The sequence below is a fragment of the Centruroides vittatus genome, unplaced genomic scaffold (assembly GCF_030686945.1).
Source record: "Centruroides vittatus isolate TY-2023 unplaced genomic scaffold, ASM3068694v2 contig_364, whole genome shotgun sequence".
Lineage (NCBI taxonomy): Eukaryota > Metazoa > Arthropoda > Arachnida > Scorpiones > Buthidae > Centruroides > Centruroides vittatus.
In genome coordinates this window covers 2285029-2301952 of record NW_027122188.1, presented here as the reverse complement: position 1 = coordinate 2301952, position 16924 = coordinate 2285029, and the positions used below count along the sequence as shown (strand labels likewise).

Below are 16924 nucleotides of genomic sequence, written 5' to 3'. Positions count from 1 at the left end.
TATTTACAGTCATGTGCAGTCATTGATCACAAAGCAATTACATACAAAGCAAGGACACACGACTGCTTGTCGTTACACATTGCAGATACACTCCAAAAGAAACAATAATATATTGCACATACAGTGTTGTGTACAAAAGAAAACAAATTTGAAAATGAACAGTACACGGTACAATAATAATGTGTGCATGAAGGTTGTAAGCACAAAACAGTACTTAATACACAACGAAAGTTGAAGCAGTTCTTTCATGTGAAGCTTGGCTCCAATGCTCTTGTTTCTGTAATGAATGTAGTAAGTTCCTTAAATAGTTCACCATTAGAAACTGGCACCTTAAAGGACATGGCCAATTATGACCATATTTCAAAGTCTTGTAGATGAGCCTTGTTCTGTTCCTTTCGTACGTATTGCACTGAAAAATGAAATGTTCTACGTCTTGAACAGAAGATCCATCGCACTCACAAATGTCATCCTCGCTGTGCCCGAACCTATGTAAATAGTATTTAATGTTACCGTGGCCAGTGAGTATTTGCGTTATGGCACTATTTAACTCTAAGTGTTTCGTGCGAAGTCTCTCCAGAACATTTGGAAGAAATTCAAACATGACTCTTCCTGTTTCACCCTTGCACCATTCGGCCTGCCAAAGAAGCGTAGCAGTGTTCTCGATCAAAGTCCTGATATTGTTGTAAGTAAGATGAGGATAGATGATCTCCCCTGTTTTCTTGGCATGTTGTTTTGCTATTCTATCGGCCTGTTCGTTCCCTTGCACTCCACTATGTCCCCTAATCCAGGAGAAGCTTACCTTGAAGTTCCTCACGTCTGTAAGACTTCTTGCATAAGATTGGTCGTATGGCACTGTTTCTTATACCCAATAATCTTTTATAATGCAGTTTGACTATCTGTGCAAATTCGTATGTGTCCCTTATGATTTTTAAGGTCTCGAATATATACCAGCGTCCGACATATGGCAAACAACTCTGCTTCAGGCACGGTACAATAATTGGCCAATTTAAAACCAGCTGTGTACTTAGTCGGCATTGCCATGAATTGAGTGGACAAAAGAAGCACCAACATTCTCTCCACTCTTCGACCCATCTGTGAAAATAAAGTGCTTAGGGAATGGATTGTCATAAATATCTGTGATAAACACATTCTTGTTCCTTGCAGGGTGAGCATAATTGGTCTTTTCTTTGAAACTTCCTTCTTGCTCAAAGGTATTGAGGAGATCCCAATCAAGGTTGGGCAGGCAACCAATGTTGGCATATTTAGTCAGTTTGTTAAGATTTTCTGTTGTGATCAAAATGTTATCTAAAGTCCAGGTCCATGTCAGTATTTTGACTTTGAGGTGTAAGAGCATGATACCTGCTAAAACGTGCAGTGCTGCATTTGAAGTGGTCCTATATGCTCTGCAGAGCCATAGCAATAATGGTCTATGCATTGTCTGTAACTTACATTTAATATTTATTATGTCTACTCTCTCTCCCCAGAACCATATAAAATGACAGGCTCAATACAGGCCTTGTTAAGCATCCTTATTGCCCTCTCGTTGAAGCCCCAATCTCTGTGGGCCAAGCTAAGCAAAGCGTTAGTGGTTTTTCTAACTTTGCCTGCAACATAGTCAATATGTTTCGTCCAAGTGAGGCTTCGATTGTTCATTAGTCCTAGGTACTTTATAACTTTTACATTTTTAATTCTGTTACCATTCATAGTAATATTAAAGGCTTTTTGCAGCTGTTTCCCTTTTGTGAGAACCGTGTTCTCGCATTTATCGTAGTTTATTTCAAGTTTGTTTTCTTTATTCCATTCATATATCTTGTTTAGTATTGTATTGGCCTTTTCTTGGAGTCTTTTGTCGTTCTTATTTGAGATCATAAGTATCGTATCATCGGCATAACTCTGTAACTTCCATTGATTGCAGTTATTCTCATTCAACTTAAGTAAGTCATTACAAATGATGTTCCACAGGCCCGAGCCTGACCTCAAGCCCTGTGGACATCCTCTATTAATTGAGCGGATAATATCTGCCCTTTTGTGATACACACCCGCAGTTCTTTCCGACAAATAACTCTGAAGCGTTAAATAAAGATTTTCTAGGGCATTTAGCTTCTTTTAACTGATTGAAAATCGATGGCCACCATATGGTGTTAAATGCATTGCGGTAGTCTATTGTAATGATGAGAGCATGTTTGTTGCGACTCCAGGCCTGTTTGATGAAATGTATAAGAGAGTGAATTGCATGATAGGTAGAGCGGCCCTTGACAAATCCAAATTGACCTTTATGCATCCATTTATTTTGGTATAGGTGATAATTAATTCTATCAATAAGTAACCCATCTAGAATCTTTCCAGGTACAGACAAAAGACTTATGAGCCTATAATGGTTCAGTTTAAAATGCGAAGTCAGAACCCAGTTTGGGTATGAATTTAATAGACGTTTGTTTCCATATTTTCGGAAAGTGTCCCTTTTCCAGACACTTATTGAATGTGTACACAAATGCCATTGGCACAGAGTTGAATGCATGCTTAAGCATCTCTGGGGTCACCTCATCAATCCCAGGTGCCCTCTTCTTTTTAATAGTCTTGATCGCCCTCTGAACTTCATTAAAGGTAAATGGTCTATCCTCGTCCATGGTAGGAGGGTTAGAGGTTTCATTCCTAATCCTTTCTTGGTTACTATTGTCCTCTTCCTCACAATCAATAGGGAAGTGTGTGTCTAACATATAGTTCACAGTTTCATTGTAGTCTTGTGTGTAAGTACCATCTGTTTTCACTGTGTTGGCCGGTATTTCGTTGCCAGTTTTCTGTTTGCGTACAACATAATAAGGCTCTCTCCACACATTTTTTTTACTGACTCTGGTGCGGAAATCTTGCCATGCTTTGGTGCATGTTTTATTTATATCCGTTTTATACCTATTAAAGCAACTTAGGTATTCCTGTCTTTTTTGCGCTTTTCTATCTGGGTCTGTCTCTATCTGGAACCTCTTTTGTAATTTACGTGTTTTCCGTCTCTGTTCGGCGAGGTCCTCATTCCACCAATGAGCCCCTTTTCTGTTAATCTGTTTAAATTTCGTAGATAAGTGGTACACTTCGATAATGGAAGTATTAAGGTGCTCGGCCAAAGAATCAATGTCTGTTATGTCATAAATCTCTTGAGATGCCCACAACTCGCTAAACCAATTTTTGAATACATCCCAGTCAGTCAGGGTAAGGTAATGAGATTTTCCTGCCAAATAATGCATTTAATTTCTAAGTCAATAGGGGTCAACCCTGACATTATTAAAAGGACACTAGTGGGTATGGTCCTATAAGCCTTACAAATGTGGATAGCTCCAATCCTTTGAGCAGATAACAGTTTTTTATGTTTATGGACTTTGGCGGCCACATGGCCCCAGACCTATATGGCATAGAGGAGTGCTGGCTGAATTGCACCCCTGTAAATAAACTTAGTAGTGTTAGGGCCAAGGCCCCATGTGTTCATGCAACGATAGATAGATTTTACATTATCTGGAGGTGAGGTTAGCCGATTGGGTGGAAATGGAAATGGTCACGACAATCAAGCAGTCAATACAGTCATGTGGGAGTGGAAAGACTCACTGAGGCAGGTTTTCCATCTTAAAACCATTTAATAAAATAAAAAGGTCCTTACAACTATTCTTATAACTAGGCATAACAACTATCCAAAAGTGGGAAATCAATCTGTACAAAAGTTCAAATGTTCCAACGATCATTTCTCTTTTGGCGAAGGTGATGTGGATAGCAACGGCCCCAGGGCACACAGCACAACTTGAAGAGATGATTTCCAGTGACGGAATGTATCTGGGTGAAACTTGTCGGTAAGAGACATCGAAAGCAAATCCCGAAACGTCGAACAAGCTTTCATTGTTGAATGACAGCAGCAAAAATCCAGGAGAAGAGCACTCTGAACCAAGAACCTCACGACTTTGATTCGCACAGTTTTATAAGTTTTCCCTTAAAGCCACCCTTTCATTGGTCCTTACTTGTCATCTGATGATAATTCAAAACTGATCAGAGGGTGTGGGAGAGGTCAGTTTCATGACTAAATATTACTCCTCTCCAGTCATGTTTCCCTTGACTTTAGTCTTTGTTTTAACTTTGACTTCTATTGTTTTAATAATTTATGAAAAAAACTTTCATTGTTTAATCGAGAGCTTTAATTTAATCGAGAGCTTTCTCTTTTTCGAGTTGAAAAAGGAGATTTTTTTTCTTTTTATTACTTGATTGACAGTCCACATTCAGACCTCTATGCTGATTTCCTTCCAGGACCTCACATGGATAAAGTCCAATTTTTATTCATTAAATCTGTTTTTAAATTATTAAAAGTTTATTATTATTAATAATATAATTTTTAAGATCCTTTTTTTTGTTTATGTTTTATATGTTGAAACATAAGTTTAATTCAGAATGTTTTGAAAATTTTATTTTGTTTCATTTTTTAATTTACATTTAGTATGTATTTATATGTAGTAAGCTTGTAGTCCTGGGAATAAAATTATAATTTTTTGAGAAGTATTAAAATAGAAAATTTTACATCATCAATCAATCAATACTTTATTAATATACACGTATATACATCATATAGTTTAGTACAGTATTAGTTAATATTAACAATAGAGAACAATTTCTCTGTTTAGGGGGAGTTTTACAAATTATTTAAGAAAAATATAACTAGAAATAGTAAATTTAAATTTAAAAATATAGATTACAAATTAGTTCTTATTTTGTTTAAACTTCAATTATGTTTACAAATGTAGTGAGTCATCTGCTTTCCCACGACAGCAGATAATTGCACAAACATTAATTTTGATTTGACAAATAGTATCGTTCTGAAACTTTTACAAAATAATTGTAAATTTTATATAGATCCGTTTTATTAAGATTTTTCAGATTTGATTTAAATTCCAGTTCTGAATTAGTTTGACATATTTGGTTTATATTATAGTAATTGCGTAGTTTTAGAAGATCTTTACAGCTTTGAATTAAGTGGAGTAGTGAAAATTCTTTAGATTTGCATAAAGGACAATAGTTTCTTGTTAGGTCAATATATTTATTATTAATAAACAGAGAATATTTATTTAAGCGGAGTTGAATTATTAGACGCTTCACATTAAGATTTATTGGTAGAAACATATAAAGTTGTAAGGATGGAATTTGCAATAATTTAATATACCATGAATCATAACTGCTTTGATATAATGAATCTTGATCTCTTTTTATTGCTTGTGAAATTGCAGAATCTATCAGGAGGGAGTAACCAATTTTCCAATCATTGATATTATCATTGAACAATCGTATTGATGTACCAAAACTATTTAAAATATGATTTAATTTATATTGCCATAGTTGTTTGAATTTTTGATCTTTACTATGAGTAATATTTTGATGGTGAAGATATGTTATTGTACTATCGTTTTTAAATTTAATTCTATAGTAAAATTTAATAATACGTTTTAAAACAAAGGGAAAAAACCAAATTCTATTTACTTCATATCTCACAGCGTAACCTGAAGTTGTTCTCTCCAATTGAAATAGTTTGTGTAAATAATAAACATGAAGAATTTCTAATTTATAAATATAATCTAAACTCCATATTGGGCTTGCATAATATATTATTGGAATAATTGTTGAGTTAAATAGTTTAATGTGAATTTTCAAGTTTGTAGTTTTTAACCTAGAGCATAGAAATAACAAATTATCAATAGCTTGTTTTGCTTTTATTTTTATTTTATTAAAATGTGCCCTAAAGGATAAATTCCACTCAAACCTGACTCCCAAATAATCTATTTCATTTACCGTTTGTAGAAGGATATTTTCATGGTATATTTTAGTATTATTTTCAGATATCTTACAGTTGTTACGAAATATGATTATTTTCGTTTTGGAAGGATTTATTGTTAAATATAATGATTGTAGAAATTTATTAAGTTGATTTATTTTCCTTTGTAGTGAAATTTTTGTTGGAGCCAGGAGCACGAGGTCGTCCGCAAAAAGAATATAATGATAAGTTCTATTTCCTATTGTAATTCCATCGGTTAGTTCAGTAAATAGACGATCAATACCAATAAGATAGAAGTTAAATAGATATGGAGGTAAGGGATCACCTTGGAGAACTCCACGAAGTAAATGTAAATTTTGAAAAATATTGTTGCCTTGTTTTATCTTAATAATATAATTTAGTTACAATTTTGAAATTACTGACGTAAATCGAGTACTTGCACCACTGGATTTGAGATTATGTATCAATAAAGGCACATATATTGAATCAAATGCTTTTTGGATGTCGATAAAAGCAGCATATATTTTCCTATGTTTTTTTAAAAGATAGAGTTGAATTATCATTAATAAAGTAAAGATTGCAAGTTCGGTTCCTTTATTAGTAGTAAATGCATATTGAAATTCAGCTTCCAGACCCATTGTTCTAGTCCATAACTTAAATTTATTTGCAAGAAGTGAAGTAAAACATTTTCTTATTACTGGAAGTAATGCTATTGGTCTGTAGTTGCTGGGAGAGAATGGATCACCCTTTTTATATATCATTGTTATAATGGCTGAATTCCAGGATTCAGGAAAATACGCAGATTTGTACATACTATTAAACAAATTTAGTATTATTATTCTAGAACTAGTTGATAATATTTTTAAGAAATCAATAGGAATATTATCACATCCTGGTGTTGTCTTGCTTTTTGATTTTCTAATAACATCCTCCAACTCAGTTATTGTAAATTCAGAATCCAGGATATCATCATAAACTTTTATGCTTGTGTTTAACAGTATTTCCATATTAATTTGTGGGAATCTATTATAAAATTGTTTCCAGGTATTAAAATCTATTGTAGCAGTATTCCCATTTAAGTATGATTTGGGCCGAAATCTTCGTATTGTATTCCAGAATATGCTGCCATTATTGTTATTTTTAATTAGATTTTGTTCTATTTTCCGAAAATAATTTAATTTTTTAGTTTTAAGAAGATTATTATACATTCGTTTAGTTTTTTTATAACTGTTGAGGTTAAATACTGTTGAATTTTTCCTGAATTTTTTCAATGTTGCTTGTTTTGTTAATTTCATTTTATAACAGTCTGAATCAAACCATCCTTGCTTAAATCTAGTATTTTTATTTATACATTTATATTCATTTAATATAGTTATTATTAAATTATATATTTTTTCACTATTAGTACTTGTAATTTCTGGAATTAAAATTTTACATTATTTGATTATTAGGTGTAATTTAATTCTATATTTAAAAAAATAAAATAAAATGTATAATTAGTTTCTTGTAGACAATAATCAGTTTGGTTTCTAATTTTTGTGGTAACACAACTTTTCTCTTTTTTGCACATAAATTCTAGAATTACTTTAAATGCACTTTAAATATTATTTTTTTAAAAGATTGTGTATATATATATATGTATATATATATAATTATTATAAATATATAAATATATATATATATATATATATATATGTTTCTGTTAATTTATGAACATCAAAAATTCATATATTTTAAAATGATAATGAATAAAATTTTATATATTTTTTCAGAAATATCAAAAAAGCGTACACAGAAGATAAAATGTAAAGAAATAATTTCTTCAGACTCAGAGTTTGATTCTGATGATCAGTTATTTAAAAAATCAACAGATATTTTTGAAGAAGAAAAGTTAATGGTAAAATGAATCTTGTAAAACTTGATATAAGTTTTTAAATTTTAGTTATATTGAAGGTTTTGATATGTACAGGACACTACAGGAAATAAATTGTTTGGCATCTTTTTAGCACATCAAATAATTAACCTGATTGATTTTATTTGGCTATTTTTTACATTATGTAAAAAAATAATTATAGATGAAATTTCCATACAGCATAATCTGATGAAATATGTCAATTTATTATTTGATTTCAGTTTAATAAGACACATAGTTACTATATTTTACGGACTAAAGACGCACCTGAATTTTGGAGGCAATTTTTCAAAGAAAAAAGTGCGTCTTATAGTCCGTAAAATACAGTATTTTATATATCTTATATATAAAATTCTCGTGTCACAATGTTAGTTACCTTACTCCTCCGAAACGGCTTTACCGATTTTTACCAAATTTTATATGCATATTCAGTAGGTCTGAGAATCGGCTACTATCTATTTTTCATACTCCTACACCATTTCCCCCCTTTCAAAAATATATTTATATATGGATTAAGACTTTTATGTCCAACAGATGGCGCTAACTTCTGATGATCTAAGTTTGCTTTTCTGTCAGGCATTATGCTTTTCTGTGAGAATGGACTGAGCAGATCATTTTCTATCTATCTATATAAATAAAATATAACGTTCGTTTGTTCCTACCGATTCCTTTGAAATTTTGACACAACGTTGCATTCGAATACGCACGTGTTTTTATATAATATACATGTCGAAATTCCCCCCAGTGGGAGGAGATGGACGGGATTAAGGCTTACCGTGAAGAACTCGGCTTCTATTATACTATTTTACATGCGGTTTTTTGCGTTTTTAATTGTGTTTTAATAGGTTATGTAAACAGAATATACACTAAAAAGGGATTTTTCGATATTCCCCAGCGGGAAAAGTGACGGGATTAAGGCTTACTGTGAAGAACTCGGCTTTTATTATACTATTTTAGATGTGTTTTTGATTGCGTTTTAATAGGGTACGTCAAGAGAATGTACACTAAGAAGGGATTTTTTGAAATTCCCCCACGGGGGAAGTGTTATACATTTATAATAGATACATTTTGAGCCACAACAACGCGTGGCCGGGTCAGCTAGTAAACATATATAATACATACATACATAATATATACTGTTGTGATCAAATGAAAAGTTTACATGAGAAAGAAGTAGAGTGAAGAGTTCAACAATATTACAAACTAGAGTTGTCTGATTGATTCACCCATCACTAACTGCAAAATGTAATATTAACACATTATTATTATTTAAATTAAGTGTTGTGATAAGTGCTTTTATTACAGATCAGATTTTCATAGAAAGTTACAATAAAAAGAAAAGTTGTGAAAAATTAAGATGAATAGTTTATGTAAAAATATTTTGAATCATTTATACCTACTAAAGGTACATTTTTTTTACTAATTTTATCAGGTACCAGGCACTACCTGGCAAGGTACATTTGTTTACTAATTTTTCAATAAGTTGACTCAGTTTATGAAATATGTGTAACAAAAAAAAGGTCATAAATAAAAAGTTATTTGAGAAAAGACTTCAACATTCAAGCATACTTAGAAATTAGTTCTACAAAATTTTTAGGGTGTTTAATTCAAAAGACTTGATTGTTTTAATAGTTCTGTTCATAAGTTACTTTTATGAAAAATTTCAGTCTTATGTAGTAAGGATTGTTTATGATTTATTTATCATTTCTACTGCTATTTTTTGTATTTTTAATAAACTGTTTAAGATTTAAAACTTTTTTGTAATATGTAGCAGCAATAAACATTAAGTATGTAGCAATAACAAGCAAAGCCAGCAAACACTATTGTCAAACTTATCATTCTGTCTTGTAAACACATTTTTATTTGATCACCTGGTATATAACATATGCATATAACCATTCAAACGAAACTTTAACAAAGTCAGACATAACTTTAATACCAAATTTTTAAAATTATTTTGCAGCTCAATAATGTGACAAAATCACGAAATGAAGTAGCAAAAGAAATGCTTTTGAAAGATTCATTATCAAGTAGTAATGATGATAGTGATAAATGTAAGTATAAATAATAATAATTATATTTAAATTATGTTAATATTGTTTAAAAATATTATGCTGTATTAATATAATTAGTAGTACATTAATATACTATGTTATTCCACCTGACATGCAAGTCATGTAGAATAATAATATTTGTATTTTGATTGATAGAAAACTATACTTTTCATGAATTATAAAATACTTCTTACAAAACATTGCATATCAACTCAGTTGTTATAATACCAAATATCTAATAATCTGTTGAGCATTGTTACAGAGCTGGCACCGCCAGAGGGTGTGCAAGTCAGACGGCCTGGACTCCTGAAATGGTTATGTTTGAATGTTTGGACTATAGAAAAGATTGTATCTAATGAGTATCAAAGTAAATGTCTGAGACTCATAAACATGTTCTTCTTGTAATGCATTAAGAATAAACATTGTTATCATTAATGAAACATGGTGGCAGTGGATAATTATGCCAGTCAAGGAAACGAGGCTTAACGAACACGCGCTGGCTTGAAGAAGCAATTAGACATTTTGTTCAAAGGTCAATGTGGTGACAGACAGAAATCTTCATTGGTATATTAATATAATGATTACTTTAACATAAATGGAAAAATATATATAATTTATTTAAAAAGTGAGATGAATAATTTAACTCATCCAGAACCCTTTTCCATGGACATGTCAGATTCAGTAAATTGGAGTTTATAGAAGCAATGATTTAATATTTATGCAATGGCTATAGATTTATCTGCAAAATGTATTCTGCAGCAGAGAGCCATCTTGCTTCATATTATCAGAGAGAAAGGGTTAGAAATATACAATAATTTCCATTTAGAGGAAAATGCCACGAATCCAACAGTGGATGAAATCTTAGCTAAATTTACGGATCATTTCCAGCCATATAAGAACACTATCTATAGTAGATATCTATTTTTCTCTTTTGTACAGAAGCCAGGACGAACTGTAGATGAATTTGTAACAGAGCTACATTCAGAAGCTCAAGGACGTGATTTTGGCACCCTAACAGAATCTCTCATAAGAAACAGAATTGTCTTAGGCACACAAGATGATAGTGTCAGACAAAAAATGCTGCAAGATCTGACATTAACATTGGCCAAAGCAATAGACATGGCAAGAGTGTCTGAACTATCTAAACACCAATTATCTAAAATCAGGACAACAGAAATGACGGTGAGCTAGGTGAAAAGTCAGTTTCCAAGACAAAAAGATAAACTGAAAAAATTGAATACATGTATGACAAATACAAATAGTGCCAAGAATAAAAAAACTTTTGCCATCCGATGTATTTTCAAAAATTACACTGTAATAATTCGTCACCAGAGGGAAGTTGAAGCCTAATCTACATTTTCCAGTGCTATTTCTAAGTGGATATAAAGGATCCGAGAGTCCCAAACGGATAAGGATGAGAATTTAAAGACATCATAAGATCTACCATTTCCAATTTGTTCATTTTTGAATTTTAATTGGATTATTTTTATGTTTTTAAGGAACGTTTTAACTGAGCGGCTAAGTAGCCTACAAAGAAAGGTCTGGTTGTCTACAGTGTTCTAGAACAGTGGTCGCAAACTTTTTTCGACTGCGACCCCTTTTGTAGAGAGAAAATTTTTGGCGACCCCTAGAGATAAATGTTCACAAATACGATGTATATTTCGCGCATTTCTTTCGTTTCATCGAATAAAAACATCATCATATCTGACTCATATTAATTTTATTTATAATTTTAAGAAAATACTTTTTGTATAACATAAAAATCAGTAAATTGCCCTTTAATGAGATGTATTTGGCTGCAAGTTTCTAATTATCTCATCAATGTTTGGATGTATGTTGCTAATTGCAATTCGCATATCATCTTCAGGGTTTAAACGCGAGCGGTATTTAGTTTTTATTGAAACTAGTTTGCTAAATCCAGTTTCACATAAATACGTTGATGCAAATTGTATTAAAACTCTGATGGCATTCTTGTATAAAACGGGATATTGCTTCTCCACGGATAGCCAAAATTTTTGGCAAGGCTGAGTCTTAAATTGATTTCGAAGAGTATAATCACTAATTAAATCTATCAATTGCTCTTTCTCACTAATTTGAAGAGTTGAACTGCATATGTCGTAGGAAAATGGATCACGAATCCAACCAAGATCGTTTTCAGGAAAATCCTTGAATCTTCTCGAAAAATTTTCCTTTAACTTTTCAATGTGATTGGAAATGATGTTTTTAAATGTAAATATATCTATATTATTTTCCTTGATAAAATCGTTAAAGCAAGGGAACATGTCGGTGTTGTTTTTATTCAGTTCAGTTTGCCAGAGACTAAGCTTATTCTTAAAAGCTTGAATTTTACTGGCTGAAGTTATGATAGTTGAATTCTCACCCTGCAAGCTCAAATTTAAGTCGTTAAGTTTTTCGAAAATATCAACTAAATAGCTCAGCTTCCCTAGCCAAACTTCATTGATATAATAACTTGCCAATCTATGTTTCTTTTCGATTAAAAACATGTACACTTCATTTCTCAAATCAAATATCCGTCGTAGTATTTTCCCACGTGAAAGCCATCTGACTTCGGTGTGTAACAGTAATCTCTCATACGTTGAGCCCATCTCATTGCAAAGTATTGAAAAGAGACGGCTGTTGAGGCTGTTGCATTTAATGTAGTTAATTGAACTAACAGCGTCTTGTAATATGTTGTGCAACTCTTCATCCATATCTTTTGCAACAAGAGCTTGCCGATGAATCATACAGTGATTAAATACCATATGAGGCGCCACTTTCTGAATTAAGCCTCTGAGCCCTTTATTCGAACCTGTTAATGCTGCAGCACCATCAGTACAAACCGCAACACAGTTTGCCCAGGTAAGGGACTTTGCTTCAAAATATTCATTTATTACTTCGAATATTTTTTCTCCAGTTGTTTTTCCTTCCAAACTTTTGCAACATAAAAACGTTTCTGTTATATCTTCATTAAAAATAAACCTAACGTAAATAATTAGTTGTGACATTTTAGTAATATCGGTAGTCTCGTCCAGTTGTAAAGCAAATACAGATGAATTTTGTATGCGTTTTATGACTTCTGACTCGATATTTCGTGACATTTCGGAAATCCGCCGAGACACGGTATCTCTTGATAATGGTATTGTTTTTAGTTCATCTCCATATTTATCGCCATGCATAATTGATGTCATCTTGGTTGCTGCAGGAAGGATAAGGGATTCTCCAATTGTATGGGGTTTCATTGTTTTTCCTATTAGATAAGAAACTTCTAAAGAAGCTCGTAATGCTTTCTGAGGTATTGTTGTAAATTTCTTTAAATGTGCACTTTGAATTTTCAGATTTTCAGCTCGTCTTTGAAAAAAATCGGCATGTTTATTTTGAAGTTCTTTATGTTTAGTTTCCAGGTGCCTTTTTAATTTAGCTGGTTTCATGCTCTCATTTGCTAATTTTTCGTTGCAAATGACACATATCGGGCGTTCTTCATCACCAACAACACAAAATGTAAAACCATACTTAATAAAATCCTCATTGTATTTTCTTATTTTTTTAGATAGGGCATTTAGTTCAGTATTTTGCGACTCCTCATCAGTATTTGTTCGTTTGTTAGCTGAAGATGTACCTGGTGTACGTATTACCCATTTATCCATTATGAAGATAGGGGTTAAATTTTTTTAACTAAATCAAATAATATATTTTTTTTATCATTTTTTTCGAGAAATTCAATAAAATTAACAGAGATCTTTCTCTAATGATAGTACATACCTGATAACAAAGAGTAGTAAAGCCGGATAAAAATATACAAAATCATAATTACACAACGTCACATGAAAAAACTCGAGGAGAAACTAAAACAATTGCAGGCCAACTGCTACATGCTACAACTTTACATGGAAACGCGCAGTAAAACATTCAGCGATAATTTTTGGTCGTTTGGTTGGCCTTTGAGGATTGTGGCTTTGTTCCTTTGTTTGGCTTGGTATGCTTAATGCTTCACTTATCTTATCTCTTCTTTTATGGCTTGGTTGGCCTTGGCTCGGTACGCATGTCTACAAGATGACTACCACAGCCCTTGATTACCACTTCATCTCGTACGGTGCGCATGCTCAGTGCGCACCGTCCGACACAGTACGTACAACATCAATACGTCGGACAAATAGGCGCTTTTTAGTAAAACTGGCGAATTACCGCGAAGAGAGCGCCATCTACCGGAGTGAAAAACTTGCGTCTTCACACTTTACATACATTACGCATTACGGTCAAAGAAAGAGTGAACAGCATGAAATTGCAATTAAACAGTGAGTGACGGCGCTTCACTCTATATGTACAGTACACTGTATGGTATGCAGCATGCAGGCATAATGCATTTCATAAAAATTTGGCGACCCCCAAAAAACTTCTGGCGACCCCTAGTTTGCGCACCATGGTTCTAGAACATGAATGAAAAATAAATGGTGATCTCCTAAAAAGAATTTTTTTGGAACGACTGTCTTTTTTATTTTTACAAATATAATTTTTATTTTTAAAAAAACCAAAAAAAATTAAAAAAATTAACAATAAAATGTAAATTTTTACTCTAAACTCCAAATACAGCAAAATAAACTCATCCTGTTTATTATAATTAAGATTTGTCAGGGTTAGTTTAAGAAAATTAACCAAACAGTTATTTTTAGATGATACAAGTAGTAACCATTACTGTAAGTTTGCAATATAATAGCCTTCAGGCAATTAAAGACAACTACCAGAATTTCCTAATTTTTTTCTTAGTTCTGTTAAATATAAAACCATTTTGATACATAATTTTAATGTATGTAGTTAACTTAAAATAAAATTATTATTTACTTATTTCATCTTTTATTTAATATATATATATATTGATATATGAAATGAATGTAGATAATGTGTAGTTTATATTGAAGTCATTTTAGGCAATGTTAAAAAAATATACAGTATTTTTAATTTTGCAAACAACTCATAATGAAATGTTATACATGAAATATGATGATATACAAATTCAAATATAACATAATAATTACAAAGTTTACATAGATTATAAAGAATTAGCAGTAATAATAAACTGTAATAAACATAATTATGAAATATAACATAATAAAAAAAAATATAAACTATGTACACAAACTTTAGCAATACAATTGGAGATAGACTAAAAAATTAAATGTTGTAACATGATTGCATATAAACAAAACCAGTCAGTCTTTTGACTGATAACGAATGAAAAAGATCCTACAAACAGATGGGCCTTAAGTGTTTATAAAATTTCATTACTAGATATTAGGTTTGACCAATGCCTTGACTACATTGACTTGACTAATACGTCATTAATAATCAGAATAAGGAAGCATGTGTACAACATCTTAGAAATGAATTATAACACTTTCATGGCCCAATTTGCAAGTGAACCCAGAATGTCCCCATGTCGAGAGGATGCTAAGCTTCTAAACATTACTTTCAATATTCAAAAGCTAAGAATAACAGAAGACAGCAAAATTTAAAAAACGATACTTTGGGGAAGTTGCATTAATAGTAAAGAAAACATTAACTTATCACTAGTCTGGCAAGCAATGATAAGTCACCTCTAACTGTAGGCAAACTTTAGCACAATGTTGTAAACATTGTCACCACAGTTTCTAGTTATTAATGTGTATGTTACATCATTTAATTTTTCTAGCCTATCTACAGTTGTTTTACGGAAAGTTGTGTACATAGTTCATAATTTTTTTTAATGCTATATTTTGTCGTTACATATGTTACATTTTATTATTACTGTTAATTTTTTTACACACTTTGTAATTTATAATCTCCATATAGCAGACACAGTCGGGACCAGAAATTTGTTCACTATTCAGAGGTAAATGCTGGCGGCTATACTGAATGTTAACCTGGTTATTGTATAGTGAAGAATACAATGGATTAGGAAAACATCAAATTTACATTAGGAATGTGAATGTACTGAAAAGTATACATAGCATATATAATTAAAATATATATACAATATAGTGGGTGATTGGTTAACAAACATAATTTGTTCCAAGACTGTTTGCTATCCGAATTGTTTGTTAACCAATTATCGATTTACCATTGGTTTTTATGGGAATTTGATTAGTTCATTTTGGAGACCCCAAAAACTAAAAAAATATATACTTTCTTACTATGTTTAGTTCTATGTAATAATAAAAGTACATATATACACAGTCTTGTATTTTTATTAGTCATGTTTTTTTGTTTGTGGATGTTAAAGAATCTGTCTAATGTTGATTGCTTTTTTCTCTTCTTCAGGATTTTTCAGAAGTAATTAATAGCATTGTAATTGTAGAGATACCTAAGCCTATGAACCTCAACCTAGTTTGGATGCCATTCTAAGGCTGTTGTTCTGACATCCTCCCACTTCTTCAAAAGATGTTTAAGAACAGATTGCAGCATTCATCCTCTTTTTCAAAAGAAAACATATCTTGTCAAATTTCTTGGTGTTCTTCATTCAAGAGTTCTTGACGTTCTTCTGTCATCAGATCAGTTCCATTACAAGCTCTTCAATATTCTTTATTTTTCAAATGTGAGTTTTGTTACTCCTTAATCTGCTTGAGTCTTCTTGATTATACAGTATCTTTCTTAGATAAGATTGAACTGTGGCCTACTATAGACCTGTTCTAGCCATAATGCCCAGCAACATCAGACATCTGCCCACTCTCTACCTTTGCTATTATACTCTCACCTTTTGAAAATAAAAACACCACTCTTGCAAATACTATAAAAGAATTGTTTCTGTCAGAAAAATAAAAGGCTGAATTACAAGGGAGAGTTTCAAAGTTCTGAGGAATACTATCCGATTAGTAGCTACCGGGTTGAGTGTCTATGTCGACATCTCCTGCACTCTGAAAACTTTTGAATTGTTGCTTGAAGACATGGGAAGACCAATCGGTATTCATTATTTTACGTTGCTGTTCTTGTGTTTGTGGAGGGGTTCATTGTCTGAACATAAAAATCTTTTGCAAACGTGTTCGTTATCCGATTTGTTCATTAACTGATCATCCACTGTATATTACTTTTTCAGCTGTAAAAATTTTAATTGAATCACATTTAAATGTCAAGTTACGATGTGATTTGCTATCAACTTCAAGGGGAGGGAAATATATTCAGAATTGTTACATTTATAAT

General features: G+C 31.9%; 1 protein-coding gene across 1 annotated transcript in view; it reads left to right on the top strand.

The window, feature by feature from the left end:
* The window catches only part of LOC136975108 (transcriptional regulator ATRX homolog), a 162927-nt gene that overhangs the window by 59914 nt on the left and 86089 nt on the right, over nt 1–16924 (top strand). The window contains exons 5-6 of the mRNA XM_067270115.1: nt 7564–7688; nt 9667–9757. Coding sequence (XP_067126216.1) covers nt 7564–7688; nt 9667–9757 — 216 coding nt within the window. The remainder of the gene's footprint in view (nt 1–7563; nt 7689–9666; nt 9758–16924) is intronic.